The 18248-nt window shown below is 39.9% G+C and overlaps 1 protein-coding gene across 1 annotated transcript; it reads left to right on the forward strand.

Annotated features, from left to right (window-relative positions):
- Positions 1 to 1864: 1864 nt before the first annotated feature.
- STT3A (STT3 oligosaccharyltransferase complex catalytic subunit A) lies at positions 1865 to 17251 on the forward strand. The gene is made up of 18 exons (XM_063310869.1): positions 1865 to 1984; positions 4718 to 4840; positions 5072 to 5132; positions 5872 to 5993; positions 6357 to 6502; positions 7159 to 7249; positions 8201 to 8307; positions 9180 to 9344; positions 9538 to 9718; positions 10393 to 10548; positions 12539 to 12630; positions 12886 to 13041; positions 13595 to 13783; positions 14235 to 14351; positions 14628 to 14730; positions 15073 to 15261; positions 15871 to 15986; positions 16996 to 17251. The coding sequence occupies exons 2-18, from the start codon at positions 4753 to 4755 to the stop codon at positions 17032 to 17034; spliced, it is 2118 nt and encodes a 705-aa protein (XP_063166939.1). The 5' UTR covers positions 1865 to 1984; positions 4718 to 4752; the 3' UTR covers positions 17035 to 17251.
- Positions 17252 to 18248: the final 997 nt, after the last annotated feature.

Consider the following 18248-nt stretch of genomic DNA (forward strand, 5'->3'; position numbering starts at 1 on the left):
CAGCGTTTTTCAGATGCTGCCCAATAGACATCGCTAGAGAAACCCAAGAAATGTATCTGCAGAAAACAAAAAGGCAGGGAGGGGGGAGAGAAGAGTGAGGAAAACAATTTTGCTATTGTTGATGTAGTACCTAAAATTATGCTATTATTTATTACAGTTGTTTATGTCCTGCTTTCAGAAAACTAGCAGTTGTCATTAGGGCAGACCTGAGGGAGAAGGAGCAGGAGAGCACCAGAATGCCCAGGGCTGACTTTGGAAATAATGCACATTACTATCTAAAGAATACCTTTGAAAGAGATGTCTGAGGCTGCCCTTCACACTTAATAGAACCAGGTTGAGAACCGGATGGGGGAAAAGGCCAAACTTTAATTTTGATAAATTTAGTCCTACACTTAGGTACTGTAAATATTACTACTGGATTTTCACATGGTAAACTAAACCTGGGGTAAATACAATTAATGTGCACGCACGTAACATTTCTTGCCCAAGCAAATCACATGTATACGGGTTCTTGACAACCTACAGAACCACCCCCTCTCCACACTGTCTTAGCCTGTCTAGCTTGTAGTGCAAACATAGCCTCCCTGTAGAGTCCTGACACAGTTGACTCAGTAAGTTTCTGACTCACGCATCCAGATGAAATGCAGATTTCAGATTTATTGATGTTGTTTCCAGATTAAAGCAAAAAGCCACAACTAAAAACAATTCTCACACAGGCTATCAAACAAAAAGCACACAGACACGTCAGAACCCTCTTCACATTCCATCCCCCCTTTCCCTCAACAGTTCAGCATTCCAACTCGACTCACCTCCGTCTAGTACGACCTTGGCCCCACCGTTCCCTCAGCATCTCTCCCCCTCCCATCCGGAGCCTGACACGCATTGCTTCGATGGCAGAGAACACAATCGAACGATTTAACTGATTGTGGGTTCTGACACTCCCTCTATTAACAATTTCTCCTGTCTGACAAAGCCAAAAAGATGACAAACATTGAATTGATTCTGGGGGTAGCCCCCAAGGTTCTGAGGGCCGCATGGAGACACTGCTTATTCACCTTGGTCCTACATACTTCTTCCATCTTTAAAATTCAGACGCTTACCACTAGAAAAAAGAGGAGGCACTGCTGAGAAAGGGGTGTCCTTGTACCCAATTGCCACTCTGCCTTGTTTTGAAAAGGGGATGGGACTAAAAAGTATTTGGGCCGAGATAGCTTTGTGCCATTACTACTGGGCACTGGGCAAACAGTACCCCAAGCTATCAGCTAGCTATGCTTCTGTGAGAACATGCCAGTTGAAATCAGTGGCACGTTGATTTCCTCTAACTGATGAGCAATCAGTCGCCCGCCAAAATGGCCCTTTAAAAAATCTTAAACCGTTGCCAGGCTGATGCCCTTCAGAGGCGCTGGCACTGTAGACCTGCCCTAATGCCCAGTTGGTGCAGTCACACTGACGGGATTCTGGTGGTCGCACTCTGCCCAGCTGGAGGGCGTCGGACCGCGGAAGGCTGCGGGACCCCCCACATCCTTAAGTCTGGCGGTCCCGACGCACCTTGGGTCCCAGCCGTCTACCCCCAGCCACGGATCCGCCATGCCGTCTCTTGCCACGTGAAAGCCTCTAGCCCCGCCCCCTCCGAGCTCCGTTTCTCTCACCCATCCCCGTTACCCCAGAGCGACACGTCACTTCTCGCGCCTCAACCAAGCTTCCCTCATCCTTTAAGACAACCAGCCCCGTCGGCACGCCTCCCCTCTAATCGGGGACGGAGCCCGCGGCGCTCGTCCCTCAAACTTCCGCTTTGGTGACGAACGTGGCCTCCGTCCATCCGTCTCTTCCGTGGGGCGGGCCCGCAAACGTGAATGACGTACCCCTCCGCCAGTAGTGGCCTACCGTCGGGCTCGGGGAAGCGGGCGGGCTGCGGTGCTGGGAGTGGGCGCGCGTGGAGCGGATGGCTGTGGGAGCGGGGCGGAGAACGAATTCTGAATCCCGGGTGAGGAAACGTCGCCCGGAGGGCGTCTCAGGCGTGGAAGGGGGTCCTGTGGGGAAGGCGGCGGGGCTGCAGCCTGAGGGAGAGGAGGAGGAGGGCGGCGGCGGGGCGGTGGGATCGCAGCTGGGGGGCCATGGGTACTCTCCCCCGCCCCACGCGCGATCGGCTTAGGGCGGCCCCTGGGAGGTAGGGGGTGGTTGGTTCCCCAGTCGGCCGAGCGTGCTGTGCGGCTCGTTCTGCGCCGGCCGCCGCTGGCCGGGTGTCTTCCACTCCCTAAGCCTTCAGGGAATCTTGCAGCTAGAAAAGTAGCTCATCAGGGAGAAGGTGCCCCTCCTTCCCAGCCAACAGGGAGGGGCGAGGTGGGCTTCCCCGGAAAGCGCTGCTTCAGCCCCGCGAGGAGGATGACTTCATACATTAGCTTTAAATCAGGATCTGCTTAATCGTGGTTTACTAGTTCACCTGTCTCTTTAGGCTAGAAGCAGAGCTCAGGATGGCCATGTGCAACGTATGAAACCAGCTACATTCTGTCTGCAAGTAGGAAAATACAAGGGCTTCCAGGAAGGGTGTAGCCTAATTGTCTTATTGAACTGGATTTCTGCTTATTTTAAAGCTTTATGGAGCTTTAAGGCATGATTTCTCCATCCATTTGAACTCCACAATGAGCCCTTTTATTCTGTCATTACATTTTCCTTTTGCCCCAGTCCCCTAGGAACATTTTTCACTTTCCCGGATACTTTATTTCTACCTGTGAGATAGATATCATCCTCCTCAGTGTTTGACAGCCTTGTTTGTCACAGGGATTACAGTTGTGTAACACATGTTGGCATTCAGAAGGGTCCACGGTGATGAATTCCCAATCAAAATGTTACTGTTAAAAATTTCTGTCTAGAAAGCTAATAGTTCCAGACAACGGAAATAGATGATCTTATTAACTAAAACAAGTTTGACTTTTATGCTGTGGTTCTATTTGAAGGATTTATTCATAGTTTCTTACTCTGCATATTAGTATATTTTCAGCTTTTCAGGATAGCTGAAAATGCATCCAGGCCCTTGCTTCATGCAGCATTTGCACGCACAAAGGTCTTTTAAATCCATGATCATGTCCCTAGATGTATAATTACTGAAAATTAAAATTTGGAATGAATCTTGGAGGTTATATAGTCCTGAAGCATTTCTGGCAGCTGCTGATCCAGCCTTTGTTTAAAAACCTCCACAGAGGAAAGCCTACCTTCTGTGAATCTATTTCACTGCAAATGAAATTTGAGAGGTTTCTCTCAATGTTGAGTGCGAATCTGTGTCTCTAAGTCTGAAGATCCACCTATACTTCACATATATATTTTCCACTGTGCAGGAGGGTCTAGGGAATTGGAGAATTGGAAAGGGGATCTGTTCAAGTCAGTGTTTAAGTTGGCTTGGGTCAGCTAGACAACTTTTCAGTGATTTTAAACCTCAGAGTATAGGAGTGATTCTGTATGGTTCTAGGTGGCAATGGTTTAGTTAAAAAGGCATAGTGGAATATACATTTAGATCAATTTTGTTGTGCATATTTGTGGCCTTGAAATTAACAGTACTGTATTCTAACCTCAAAGTTCAGTTGTGAGCGTACAAACAGGAAACCTGTTTGAAAGGTGCCTAGTATGCCTGATTGACTTGGCCTGGGATGTTACAATGTTTTATTCATTCTGTTTGCTCTAAACTGGCAGTTTCTAGCACTGCTTCTGATTTTTATTGAGAGTTTCTACATTTGTAATTTAGTAACTGTGGCACTTGAATAGTAGCACTTATAATTCTAGTCCTGTTGGAATTTTTAATGGAAACCTTATTCTCATTCATTTCTAAGAGTAGTTTAAGATAAAAGAAAATCTGTAATCATTATTGAATCCCAAATGAAATTTGGTTTGAAAGATAGTGGATTTCAGATAGGAAGTTGAAGCAGAACTTTTGTTTCTTTCTTTCTGAGCACCTGTTAGCAAAATATACTGTGAATGTGGCTTTTTAAGCAATTAACTTTCCTCTTGATTTCATTTTCATAAAGTACATGTTCCTGTAGATTCCCCACTTGGCTAGCAAACAAGCATTTATGTGGTGTTTAAAGGTTGCATTGGATAAGCTCTGTCAGGTTTTCTTGTCAGGATGACCTTTTCAAACTTCTGTAAACCTGAACTTCTGTTTGAAACCCACATCTGAAAGATAAAATTTATGATAATTGGGATCCCTTTGTAGGCTAATGGGTGGAAAAAGATAATTTAAGTAATACTGAAATGTTTGCTATGAATGTTTTTGGCAAATGTTTTGTGTTGTTCCATAACTTTTACTTCTTGAAGCTTTAAAAAGTGGTTAAAAAGTGGAATCTATTGTGAACATGTGAAAACGTTTAACAAGAAAGAAAACCTCATTCAGATAGCCTTTCCTTGTTTTAGGTGACATTGATTGTTTAGATCCTTAAACCACCACACTGGTTGTGATTAAACAAAGTGATGAAATTAGAACATTAGTTGAAGATGTGTTTCCCACTGAATTCTGGGGAAGTATATATAGAACTACCCTGACTTATATGGATGGCTGGTACATTGCTTTGAGAAAATAATGCTTTTCTGAGGAAAAATTATTTGATCCTAATAAAATGAAGATCTTCGCAGCCATCCCACCCCATGTAATGTTTGCTTATTCTGTGTTAATATGGATGACCTGGAGAATTTGTTTGTACTTATTAATTGTCTTGTTTCTCCCTTTCAGGTGTTTAAGTGCTGCCTTTGGTTACCTTTGCCAGAATGACCAAGTTAGGTTTCCTCCGCCTGTCCTATGAAAAACAGGACACTCTCCTCAAGCTCCTCATTCTGTCAATGGCAGCTGTTCTCTGTAAGTTTGAGCGTTAGAAACTAGCTGGCAAGGGTAATATATGGCTATAAGCATTACCTGTTGTTTTTTTAGTGTGAATTGCATTTTGAACTTTGGCAGTTTGTTCTCCTATTCATATAATCAATATTGGCTTGATGTATCTCAAAACATCTGGCCTTTGTTTCCAATCAGCAAATAACTAATGTTAAGATCAATTAATCACCTGTGCATATCTCTTTCTTTGGGTTGCAGCTTTTTCTACTAGACTCTTCTCTGTGTTGCGATTTGAGAGTGTCATTCATGAATTTGATCCGTAAGTATCCCTCTTGACCCTGATTTGATTTGAGAGATCATCTGCCTTGGTGCGTTCAGGTGTAGATTCTGTTGCTGTAGAACATTAGGCTTCAAGGTAATAAAGCGAGTTCTGCTTCAGCAGTAGGGCTTCAAAAGGTATCGGGGAGGGTATTTTTCTGGAGAAAAAAGTAGGATTAAATTCAGTGGGTTTGCAATAAAGTTAATATTCTAGTCAGTTCTGTCTGGATTTACTAGGAAACTTAAGTGTGAAATACAATGGATTTTTTTCTTCTAAAGCAGCGTGTCTCAACCGGGTTCTAAAGGTACGTTTACAAAAGTGAAATTGACTCAGATTCATGGGCTGCTGTTGAAAGGTTATGGGATGTATTAGGTGCTTTAGCTGCAACTGTTTGGTATGATGAAGAGCAGTTTGTATCAGGGAATGTTTGTATTATTGCAGTAAGCTAAAGAGTGCCTGATAATCTGTTAGAAATGCAATGCAAGGCTCAGTTTTCTTCATTGCCTGCAGAGAAGGTTGAGTCCTTTACGCATTTGGGATATTTCTGCTTGGATTACATAACAATCTTCTTTCCACGTGAAGAGAAAAACTACCATTATCCAGTTGATGTTAATTTGTATATTAGAATTGGGGGCTTTTCTACATAAGCGCTGTAACTGAAGGCCAAATCTGTAACATGAGGAACAGCAAACAGTAAAATCTGACTGGCAAGGGACTCAGATTTCTGTTACTCACACAGGTATTTTAACTACCGCACCACTCGCTTCTTGGCAGAAGAGGGTTTCTATAAATTTCACAACTGGTTTGATGATAGAGCATGGTATCCCTTGGGGAGGATCATAGGTGGAACCATCTACCCAGGTAAGAGCTAGGCATTTCTCAAACACAAATGCACAATATATTGTCACAACATCACCTTTTAGAATGGTTTTTTTCTGATGTGCTGCGGATCAAAGATAAAACAAGGCCCCCAAAGTGTCATTCATCTTTCAAGTAATGCTGCAACCAATCAGAATTAGTCCAGTATGGTATTGACTTTATTTTGTAGGGAAAAGCATGCTTACTGATATATAAGTGAGCCTGTAGTAGGCCACTAATATTGAAAGCTACTTTTCTCAGCAGACTGGATTTTGCTTAAGCCTCTCAGAACATAACACTTGCACTTTTGCATCCAGCAAGCCAGTGACTCCTTGCAAATGACATCCCTGCTTCACTTTATTTCAGGTTTAATGATCACATCAGCTGCCATCTACCACGTTCTGCACTTCTTCCACATTACGATTGACATCCGAAATGTGTGCGTGTTTCTGGCTCCCCTCTTTTCCTCCTTCACCACCATAGTAACATATCACCTCACCAAAGAACTTAAGGTAACAACAAAGATAGAGCCTACTTCTGGGAATTGTAGCTGTACTTTCTGTGCATTGCTGTAGAAGAGTTGAGACTGGCAGTGTTTATTTCTAAAGCTTCCTCCTCCTCTCAGCTATTGATTGGCTGTGATTTAAGCAAGGATAATCTGATAGTCTTAATTGTATGCTGTTCAGAACTTAATATAATCATTATATTTGGAGAAGCAGGAGGTAGTGGAAATCTGTGTTGGTATAGTGTTAGTATATTGTGAAGCATAAAGAAAAGTGTAATGCACAATCTTCCCATGTATTGTTGCACTGAATGATTATCTAAGCTTCTAGATGCTTATGCTAAAGACTGATCTAACATTCATACATGTTGATTTAGAAAGTCACATGTCTTGAATTATGAAATAAAATATTTTTAGATGCTTAAATGGGAAGATTTTTGCTGGTCAGAAATTAGAAATCAGCTTGGATTTTTGTTAATGGAAGAGATTAAGCCTTTATTTGTAACAGCCTTTATTCATTACTTTTGGATCTACACCCTTTTTTACAAAATAAATAGTAAATGGTCACGTCTAACCAAAAAATACATGGAGCTCCCCTAGCTATACTTTCTACAGGTCTTGGAAACAATGTCAGCATTAGTGAATTTCTTCTTTCTTTCTGTCTAGGATGCTGGAGCTGGTCTTTTGGCAGCTGCCATGATTGCTGTGGTGCCTGGTTACATCTCTCGTTCTGTTGCAGGCTCTTATGATAATGAAGGTGAGGTCAGTTTTTTAAAATGTCCTTCATGGTTTCAGCCTGTAATTGCATGAGGAGATTTTGTGATTTAGAAAGAAAGAGGAGTAAAAAGGTTTTCCCTCCTCAGTCATGCAAGCAGTATACATGCGGGTATATATACCTTACATATAGAAGAGAAAGTAGAGTACTTTGTTGTATAGCAGTGTGGGAAAAACAATGCCAAGGTATCTGACAAGAAGGATTGAAGAAACCAGCTGGTTCAGTCTTGATTCGTGTATTGGTAATCCTCTCCAAAGTTTAAAATGTGTCGACTATAATGCTCCTAATTCATTTCTCAAGTCAACGGACTAATAAAAGTAAAATTAAAATTGGATGCTGAATGCTAAGCCAGATATAAAAACAGTTCTTCCTGATAAGAAATAAGGAAGCTTTGGATTTTGGCAGTAAAATTACTTTATAGTTAGGGGTCCTATTTTTGGCTTCATTGCTGTATATTTTTCACATGAAAGCTGTTTCTCAGAGTTTTATAAAAAAATCTATTATAAAGAAATAGTACAAAGGTTTAAGAACTCTTTAAAACAATGAATTATAAGATTAGCTCTCTGCTGATACCAATAGCAGTCTTCATAACATTTCATGATGCTTTTAAAAACTATGGAATTTTATTACTGGATGTACTACATGCCCTGTGGGTGGATATAAACTGGAAACATGAATAGAATAAGTGGATACTGTGAAGAAAAATTAGGAGACAAGTATATGATAAATTGTCCTGGCACCTTTAAGATGTATGGACTTAAACATGCTGGTTGGGGAATTCTGGGAGTTGAAGTTCATACCTCATTAATTTGCCCAGATTGGGAAACACTGCTTTATAGTATATTTTACTCTATTATGTAGTAATATAGGTTTGTCCTTATGCATCTTTGGATTGAAAGACTGAAGTTTGACTTAGATCTGGTTTATTTCCAGGTATTGCTATATTCTGTATGCTTCTGACTTACTATATGTGGATCAAAGCTGTGAAGACAGGTTCTATCTACTGGGCAGCCATTTGCGCTCTTGCCTATTTCTACATGGTAAGTGATAACCTTTCACTAGATACCTTGAGTAAACTCATCAAAACAGACCAAATTCTGCCTGGAATCATTTCCCAAAGTTATTTATACTTTGTACATTTGTAAGTACTGTCACATCATTGTAAGTTTCTGAAGCCACCAGCTTTGGTAATAAGGACGACCTAGCACTGTTACTGAAGTATGGGCCTTTACACTTGGAGAAGGAATGGAGAGTTTAGAGCTGCTGTTCTCCTTATTTCAGACAACAGTATGTGCCTCTTAGCCTCCATCTGTGTTACTCGTCAAAGCCAAGCTATTTTTATATCGCTAAATAAAGGCCAGATTGGTGTCTTTCTTTCGCAGCTTATTAAATTATAATTATTTGTTATTCGTTAAATTTAAATCGCACCTTACCTGTTGGTGCCCAAGGATGAGAATATTTCTCTTTCCTTCCCCAATACTTATCCTCGTGAAAATCATGCTAGATGGTTAAGCTGAAAGATTATGTCTGGTCTGGAATCAGTCACTGAACCTCAGGAATGCAGGCAAATAACAGGGTGTGCCTTCCTACTCTGAGTTTGACTTAAACCAGTATATTAGTCCCCAGAGTCCAGCAGTTGGTTTTGCTTGTGTTATAAGATTGGCATGTTAATATTAAAAGGAATAGTCAACCCTCAATCTTTGCTGTTAAGAACAACGTTTTTGAGATAAGCAAAGCTTCTGGGTCACTCACCTCTCCAGCATCCCAACCCATCAGAGACTTGTGGCATTTAGAAATATTTATTTATTTATTTATTAAATTTACTTTATTTATTTATTAAATTTATAGCACCGCCCATCTCCCCCAGTGGAGGACTCTATATAATTGCTGTGTTCCGTTTATCTTCTCCCAGGTTTCTTCTTGGGGTGGCTATGTGTTTTTGATTAACCTCATTCCACTTCATGTCCTGGTACTGATGCTGACTGGACGGTTCTCCCACCGGATCTATGTGGCTTATTGCACTGTATACTGCTTAGGAACTATCCTCTCAATGCAGATCTCTTTTGTTGGTTTCCAGGTAAGAAATCTGAGAGATTGAGGAAAAAGGGGTAAAACTTTTTCTGCTCTTGAACTAATTGTCCATGGATTTGGCCATCTGATAGTGACAGTGGTTTGTGGCAATAGCTAACTCATGTAGACTGCTGGCCAGAGAAAAGCATTTAATTATCATAAAAAGTAGCTTAACTGTTCTTATTCATTCCTTCCCATAGCCTGTTCTTTCATCTGAACATATGGCAGCCCTGGGGGTATTTGGTCTATGTCAGATTCATGCCTTCGTGGATTATCTGCGCAGCAAACTGAATCCTCAGCAATTTGAGATTCTCTTCAGGAGTGTGATCTCTTTGGTTGGGTTTGTCCTTCTGTCAATAGGAGCTGTTTTGATGTTAACAGGTGTGGTAATGTTGCAGCTCTTAAAATGAATACTAATGTATTTCTGTACAGTTTCATTGGAACATTAATCCAGTGGATCCATAAAAGTAATATTTTAGTGGAAAGGTCCTCTGCTTTTGATTGACATGCTCTCCTTTTGGGGGGGCAGTGTTCAATAATCTCTGTGAACACATGAGATAGTTTCCATATGTCAGCATGCATCTTGGGGCATTTCAGCTTCCTGAAAATTATGTTTCTCTTTACTTATTTGAAAGCAACTTACATTGCGGAACTAGATGAAAACACTCCAGCTTTTGGGTGACATTTCATACCAAACGAACAGTAGGACTTAATTAGTCATGTGAGTGAAGCTTTGGAGAGTTCTAGATAATTAAATGCAGTCTGGGTTGCAGGAGTAGAGTTTTACATTTAGGCAAAACGATTCTCTTTATATAAGTTTGAGGAGAAGCAATAATCCAGTTTAATTTTTATGGGCATAATTGAGAAAATATTTTGATTCTGTCTTAGCAAAACTGAATTTCTAGATCTGTTATAGAAAGATAAGAGAGACATAGGGAATTCAGGCATTATGCGGGTATGTTGAGATATTGATTGCTTAATGATATTATAACACTGCCATTCATATTTTTATATTAATATTTTTATTGAGCCTGGTTGTTTCTCAATTTTGTCAGGAAAAATTTCCCCATGGACTGGCCGCTTCTACTCACTGCTTGATCCTTCTTATGCAAAGAATAATATTCCAATCATTGCTTCGGTTTCTGAGCACCAGCCCACCACATGGTCATCCTACTATTTTGATCTTCAACTTCTTGTTTTCATGTTTCCAGGTTTGTATAGCATAGAAATATGTGACAATAATATTCTGTGTTGTTCTTTTAGCTTGTGTCTTATGTTTAGTCCTCCTCTTTTACTTTCGAACAGTTGGTTAATTGCTTCATTTTGTACCGCTCTTTGACCAAAATAGTTTCACTTGACTAGTATAGATATTTGTTAAACACTTTCATGTTGACAATTTTCTGCAGAAACCTGGCTTTTTTAAAAGGATCAGATCCTTAGAAAAATAGAGAGTTAAAGGAAGATTTTAGGAAAGGGTTTCAAGCAAATAGTTGGGAAAAAGGTTGATTGGCAGATGGTGGTATGAACAATTTGGAATTTGGTGCCTGGAAAGTTTTTATTCTGCAAATGCTTACACTGTGTGCACAATTATTAGGCAAGTGAGTATTTTGACCATGTCATCATTTTTCTGCATATTTTCCACCTCCAAGCTGTATAAGCCTGAATGCTTATTGGATATAAGCATATCAGGTGATGTGTATTTGTGTAATGAGGGAGGGTGTGGCCTAAGGAGATCAATACCCTATATCAAGGTGTGCATAATTATTAGGCAGCTTCTTTTCCTCAGGCAAAATGGGCCAAAAAAGATTTAACTGACTCTGAAAAGTCAAAAATTGTAAAAAGTCTTTCAGAGGGATGCAGCACTCTTGAAATTGCTAAGATATTGGGGCGTGACAACAGAACCATTAAACGTTTTGTTGCAAATAGTCAACAGGGTCGCAAGAAACGTGTTGAGAAAAAAAGACGCAAAGTAACTGCCAAAGATTTGACAAGAATCAAATGTAAGCTACCAGGAACCCATTATCCTCCAGTGCTGTCATATTCCAGAACTGCAACCTACCTGGAGTGCCCAGAAGTACAAGGTGTTCAGTGCTCAGAGACATGGCCAAGGTAAGGAAGGCTGAAACTCGACCACCAGTGAACAAGACACATAAGTTGAAACGGCAAGACTGGGCCAAGAAATATCTGAAGACAGATTTTTCAAAGGTTTTACGGACTGATGAGATGAGAGTGACTCTTGACGGACCGGTTGGATGGGCCCGTGGCTGGATCAGTCACGGGCACAGAGCTCCACTTCGACTCAGACGCCAGCATGGTGGAGGTGGGGTACTGGTATGGGCTGGTATTATTAAAGATGAGCTAGTTGGACCTTTTCGGGTTGAAGACGGACTCAAAATCAACTCCCAAACCTACTGCCAGTTTTTAGAAGACATTTTCTTCAAGCAGTGGTACAGGAAAAAGTCTGCATCTTTCAAGAAGACCATGATGTTTTTGCAGGACAATGCTCCATCGCATGCATCGAAGTACTCCCCTGCGTGGCTAGCCAGTAAAGGCCTCAAAGATGAAAGAATAATGACATGGCCCCGTTCCTCACCTGACCTAAACCCTATTGAGAACTTGTGGGCCCTTCTCAAACGGGAGATTTACGGTGAAGGAAAACAGTACACCTCTCTGAACAGTGTCTGGGAGGCTGTGGTTGCTGCTGCACAAAAAGTTGATTGTCAACAGATCAAGAAACTGACAGACTCCATGAATGGAAGGCTTATGACTGCTATTGCAAAGAAGGGTGGCTATATTGGTCACTGATTTTTTGTTTGAAAATTCAGAAATGTTTATTTGTAAATTTTGAGTTATTATTCTCACTTTAACAGATGAAAATAAACGAGTGAGATGGAGGAATTTTCATTTTTCATTTAGTTGCATAATAATTCTGCACACTAATAGTTGCCCAATAATTGTGCACACATAGATAGGCTCCTCAGAAAGCCAAAACCTCACTTTTACTTTCTTAAATATTCAGGTTTGAGGTTTATTAACATTTTGGATTGACCGAGAGCACTGTAGTTGTTCAATAATGAAATTCATCCTCAAAAATACAACTTGCCTAATTGTGCGCGCAGTGTAATTCAGTCTTAAGCTTTATTTGATGAGATTCTTCTGTGCTTGCTTAAGCAGCTGACCTGTTCTCTTTCTGTCTTACAGTTGGTCTGTATTACTGTTTCAGTCATCTGTCGGATGCCCGAATTTTTATCATCATGTATGGTGTGACCAGCATGTATTTCTCTGCTGTGATGGTGAGTCCTGAATGTTGGCTTATCATGAGATTTGTTTTTTGGGGGAGAGTGTACTAGTATAAACAAAAGAGGCATTATCTTATTTTACCCCAAGCAAGTTGGATTAGACAAGATGCACTGCAAAAGGTAGTCTTTTTTTTTTTTTGGAGCGGAGAAAAGATGGTTATCACATCTGATCCCCTTTTCAATTTCACCTTCCAGCAAATAATACATAACATATAGCTGAATGTGCTCAGTATACTGCTGTCTTAATAGGTTCGTCTCATGCTGGTACTGGCCCCAGTTATGTGTATTCTGTCTGGTATTGGAGTCTCTCAAGTGTTGTCAACTTACATGAAAAATCTAGACATCAGCCGACCTGACAAGAAAACAAAAAAGCAACAGGATTCTACTTACCCCATCAAAAATGAAGTGAGTGGTGGTATAAGCATAATTGTTTAATTTATCATGCTTTTTAGCCATATATTAAAAATACAACTTACAACATTGGGCATACGATTCTTTACTAGTTGTGGAATGATATATTGTTGGAACTGTCTCTAGATCAGCCTTTCTCAATCTTTTGACCCTGGAGGAACCCTTGAAATATTTTTCAGGCCTCAGGGAACCCCTGCACATTCAGGCTCAAATACAGGCCAGAAGTTACAAAATTATTATATTCGTTTCATGGGTAGTGTCATGAGTCAGGACAGGTAGGCCTGTATATATGCATTAACAGCGTCCTTAAACTGAAAATAAAGAATGCAACTTTAATGTGAAGTTGGCCAATTTTGAAATAATTTTTTAAAATAACCCCTAGTGATCTCTCGCGGAACCCTAGGGTGCCATGGAACCCTGGTTGAGAAACCCTGCTCTAGATTATCTGCTGGAGAAACAGATGCTTCTGAATGCCTATTAAAATGTTGCTTTAGCAAGATGGTTTCTTTTTCAAAAGAATATTCTAATGATTCCTGTTGCTTCTTAGGTGGCCAGTGGAATGATCCTTGTCATGGCCTTCTTCTTGATCACTTATACCTTTCATTCGACTTGGGTAACCAGCGAGGCGTACTCTTCTCCCTCAATAGTTCTGTCTGCTCGTGGCGGTGATGGGAGCAGGATTATTTTTGATGACTTCAGGGAAGCTTATTATTGGCTTCGTCACAATACACCAGAGGTAATAGCTGCACAATTGGTCTCTGTGCAAGCACACTGATAAGAAAATTGAACAGACTGTAGGTTCTCATAATGCTAAAAAAAACAGATCTATGTATCAGTCTCAGTGACCAAAGTTTTGTCTAAAGTCTGTGTATCAGCTAATATTTAAAGCATTTACATATCACAGATTTCTGAGACAGGTGATGAGACAAATAAATTCTCTGCAAGTGTAATAATCTCATAGTTTGCTTTTATCTTTTCACTACATGCAGACAAAGTCATTTAATCAACTTAATTATTAGAGTTGGCATTCTCATTCAACTGGAAAACTTGTGATACAAACCAGAAAAATACATGTTTTGTAGCCAGCCTTTTTTTACCACATTGCAAATCAGCTCATATGCATTTAGTACCTTATTTGCATGTTAGTTCATTGAAATATTACGAATTGTCTCTTTGTTTGAACTTAGGATGCAAAAGTTATGTCTTGGTGGGATTATGGTTATCAGATAACAGCCATGGCAAATCGAACCATCCTTGTGGATAATAATACTTGGAATAATACGCATATTTCCCGAGTTGGTCAGGTAGGTGCTGAAGGCTTATGAATTAGTTCCATAATTCTTCATTGTATTCTGAATAGTGAAGGCATCTTTTTAAAAAAAAATCATGGGGAATTAACCTTTATACCTTCAGGGAATTCTGAATGCAAGAGTTAGATCCTTATTTATTCATATTTTACCTGTAAATTGCTGGCACCCATTATGACTGAGGTGGTGGATAAAGTGCGCAAACTGATAACATATTTTTATACGTCAGCAAATTGGTGAAGGTTGAATTTATGAGCTGATGTGTGTTTCCAGGCCATGGCATCCACAGAAGAGCGCGCTTACGAGATCATGCGGGAGCTGGATGTCAGTTACGTCCTAGTAATATTTGGAGGCCTCACCGGATATTCCTCAGATGGTAATGCAGTGTTTTTATTATTTCCCATGAAAGGAACTTTCAGGGTTCCTGAATCACTGGATTTTGCACCTCCCTGCATAAATTTACCTTGGTACAGCTGCTGTTAATTTGCGTCTTATTTTCTTCATGTTTTCGGTATAAAAACCCCATTAACGAACCAGATAGCCTTCTTAATCCAGAGTGAGATTTTTTTTTCCCCCCCTTGCTGGTATGATGTGGTTAATTTAGCAACGGACACTGATTTTGGGGGCATCTCAGATATCTGATACTAGGGGGTAAAGCCTCCCGTAACCATCATGAACTGGAACAGGTTCATCACTTGCATTACTTTCTCTTCCATAGATATCAACAAATTCTTGTGGATGGTGCGCATTGGAGGGAGCACAGACACCGGCAAGCACATAAAGGAGCATGATTACTATACGCCGACAGGAGAGTTCCGGGTGGACCGAGAGGGCTCCCCAGTGCTGCTTAACTGCCTGATGTACAAGATGTGCTACTACCGTTTTGGACAGGTCTACACAGAAGCCAGTGAGTGATTTTATTTGTAATTGTTGAGTTAGATTTTGGGACAGTCCCTTACTCTCTTTCTGTCTGCGCCTCTCTACAATTACCATGTTGTGATGGAGTCATCTTAGGTGCCTTTACTCTTTTGTTCCTTGGAAAATTAGTTTCATTTTTTTTAATAGTCTCCAGCATGGAGTGAATAGTAGTAACATTGGGGTGTATAAAATATTTTATCTCATTTAACCTTGAGCACTATACGCCGTTTTGACTATTTTGGAAGCGTTTTGAGCTTGACCCAGATTTGCATTCCATTGTTATTTTCACTGCAGCTTTCTCTGATTTCTGCCAATAGTCTTTCATATTATTTGCTTTGTGAGAATCTGGGATTTATACCATGATGTGGCCATATTTTACATCCCTTTTACTTTGGTCCTATCCTCTTTCTGAGCTTGATACAGAACAAGGCATAGGCATAATTGATGAAATACTGCCTTAAAAAAAAGTTACCCAGATTTTTGAGAAAGCTTAAAAGTGTTTTTCTTAAGGTGGGATAGCTGGAATTAATAGGATAAGGAATGGATGGTGAACAGGGAAGCTTTTTCAGTTATTTTTTTTTCTTTCCTCCATGTTTAGAACGCCCACCAGGTTATGACAGAGTGAGGAATGCTGAAATTGGCAACAAAGACTTCGAGCTCGATGTTTTGGAAGAAGCATATACCACAGAACACTGGCTAGTTCGAATATATAAAGTAAGCATACTACATATAATCATACACTTTGGGGAGGGGGGAATTTTTCAGAACTGATAGTTGATGTGTACTCTTTTATGCTGGCAACTAATATGAGACCTTCCCACAGCCTTTCTGTACAAGGCTGAAGTCCTAGATTTCGAATTTTTGGTTGTAATGGTACATGTACATGTTTAATAGTTGTACATAAGTGCTCTCCGTTGTACTGGAGTTTGGCATTAATTAAATTTTACCAACCTTCAAAAACCCCTCTTGTTGATTCTCTTGGGAACCAGGCTGAAAGGGAGCGAGGAATTGTTAATTTCCAGAATTTTGTAATGTGTTTCTGAAGTAAATAAATCTTGGCTCATTTTGAGCCAAGAATTAGAATTTTTTTTAAAAAAAAACTTGCCAATGATTCCATTCCTAGAGAGAGTTAAGTACTTGGTTTTATTCTATACAGTGTTATTGAAACCACTTGGGCTAACATGATTCTTTGTGTAAGTTATGGAAGAGAAAAATAACAGGAAACACAGCAGGTGATGAAAAATATTTGAAAGATACTGTAATAGAAAGTTACAACCCATACATGCTGACTCTCTTGATACTGAGTAAAAACATTTGGAATAATAGAAATGTAGCAGTGTTTTTAATGGTAATAGTTGTTATTTGCCATATATCACAAAGTTTTCCATATTTCTTTTCCATGTTCAGAAAGCAAGAGGGAAATGCTACATGGATCTTATATTGATTTATATATGCTAGTGTGTAATTTGGATGTAAAATCTTTAATTTGGTTTGGGAAATAAATTATCATTAGACTTAGATAATCTGGTGTATCCTGGGAAAGAGTCTCTTCAAAAAGAACATTTCCATCTCTCTGTATAATAAATACAAATTCATTATTATTTGTTATGTTAGTTATTACAATTTTGCTCTGGAAGGCTTCTAATTTTTATTAGAAAGGGATCCTTCCACTAATAAAACTGAAACTGCAAACAACTAAAGAGATCATTTTTTGTCTTAACAGGTAAAGGACTTGGATAATCGTGGATTGTCAAGAACGTAACTTGCCTACAGATGTCCTGTAATAAGCACTGGTCGAGCCTTTGTGAAACAGATGGTTTTTATACTCTTTGTCAGCATGGAATTGGGACTTAATTGCCCAAGAAAACCCATCTTCATGTAATGAATCTGTATTATGATTTTTATAAAGACAAACCCACTACCAAATCCGAAGGAGTAGCTTTATGATAGGATAATTAAAAGGGTGTGGAAAACATGAATTGTTCATTTCTTTCTGCCTTGTCTCTTGATAATTCACAGTGGTAGTTAAAATCAGTTTTCCTTAATCTGTTGCTCCCCAGACTGGGGATAGTGGGCTGCCCAATAGATCTGGATGGTACCAATTAGAGAGCTGATAAAGTATTTATAGCCCAAGAGGGTGCCAACAGTTGAATTAGTTCTCCCACCTGGTTCTCCTCCACAATTTTTTTTTCCTTTCCTGCATATTCCAGTGATACAAATGTGCCTATTTGGTCTGCTGCTTATTTGGCTTTGCTCAACATGATAAAAAAGGGAAAAAAATCCATGAGCCGTCACTACTAATACCCTGGATAAATTATGCATAATCTTTCAGAAATCTTCAGGTCTGTTTTAGGGAAGTAGCTATATCATTGAAGGGTGCTCCTGTTTACTTTTGATAAAAATAAAAAATTTAAATTGGAAAATCTGGAAGAGTTCTGCTATATAATACACTGCCCAATCTTTCCTTGATACTTTGCCTAATTTTATGAAGATTTCTGGTTGAGTTAGTGTACCATGTTGAACAGAATGAAGGGCAGAAATTTAGATGTGGCCAAATTTCAAATGTATGCTGAGAAGCTTTGCATGTTGGCTCAGAAGTAATTATTTTAGGAGCTCCACCACTTCCCTGGCCCCAGCTGTAAGCTGAGTTTAAACAAAAACACAAATACTTGGTGAGTTTTCAGAGGTTTGAACGTTTTATATCAACCTTAAAAATGTTTCCAAATCATTTGTAAAAATAATATCTCTGCAGTGGGCCCACATGCCCACACACAAGGAACGCTTATCTTGGCTTGGCACTTAAAAACTATTCTTTGCACTTCAAGGCAATCTGCGCAAGCGCTTGGTTTTCTTTTGGGATGGCCTCCTCTGCCTGCTTCTTTGCCCTCGTGCCCGGCGTTCAGGAGTGCCAAACCCCGGAGATGATGGCAGGACCCTGAGAACAGCCCGTGCTCCCAACTTCCCTAAGAAAACTAG

Source organism: Candoia aspera, chromosome 9 (assembly GCF_035149785.1).
Source record: "Candoia aspera isolate rCanAsp1 chromosome 9, rCanAsp1.hap2, whole genome shotgun sequence".
In the NCBI taxonomy this organism is placed as follows: Eukaryota; Metazoa; Chordata; class Lepidosauria; order Squamata; family Boidae; genus Candoia; species Candoia aspera.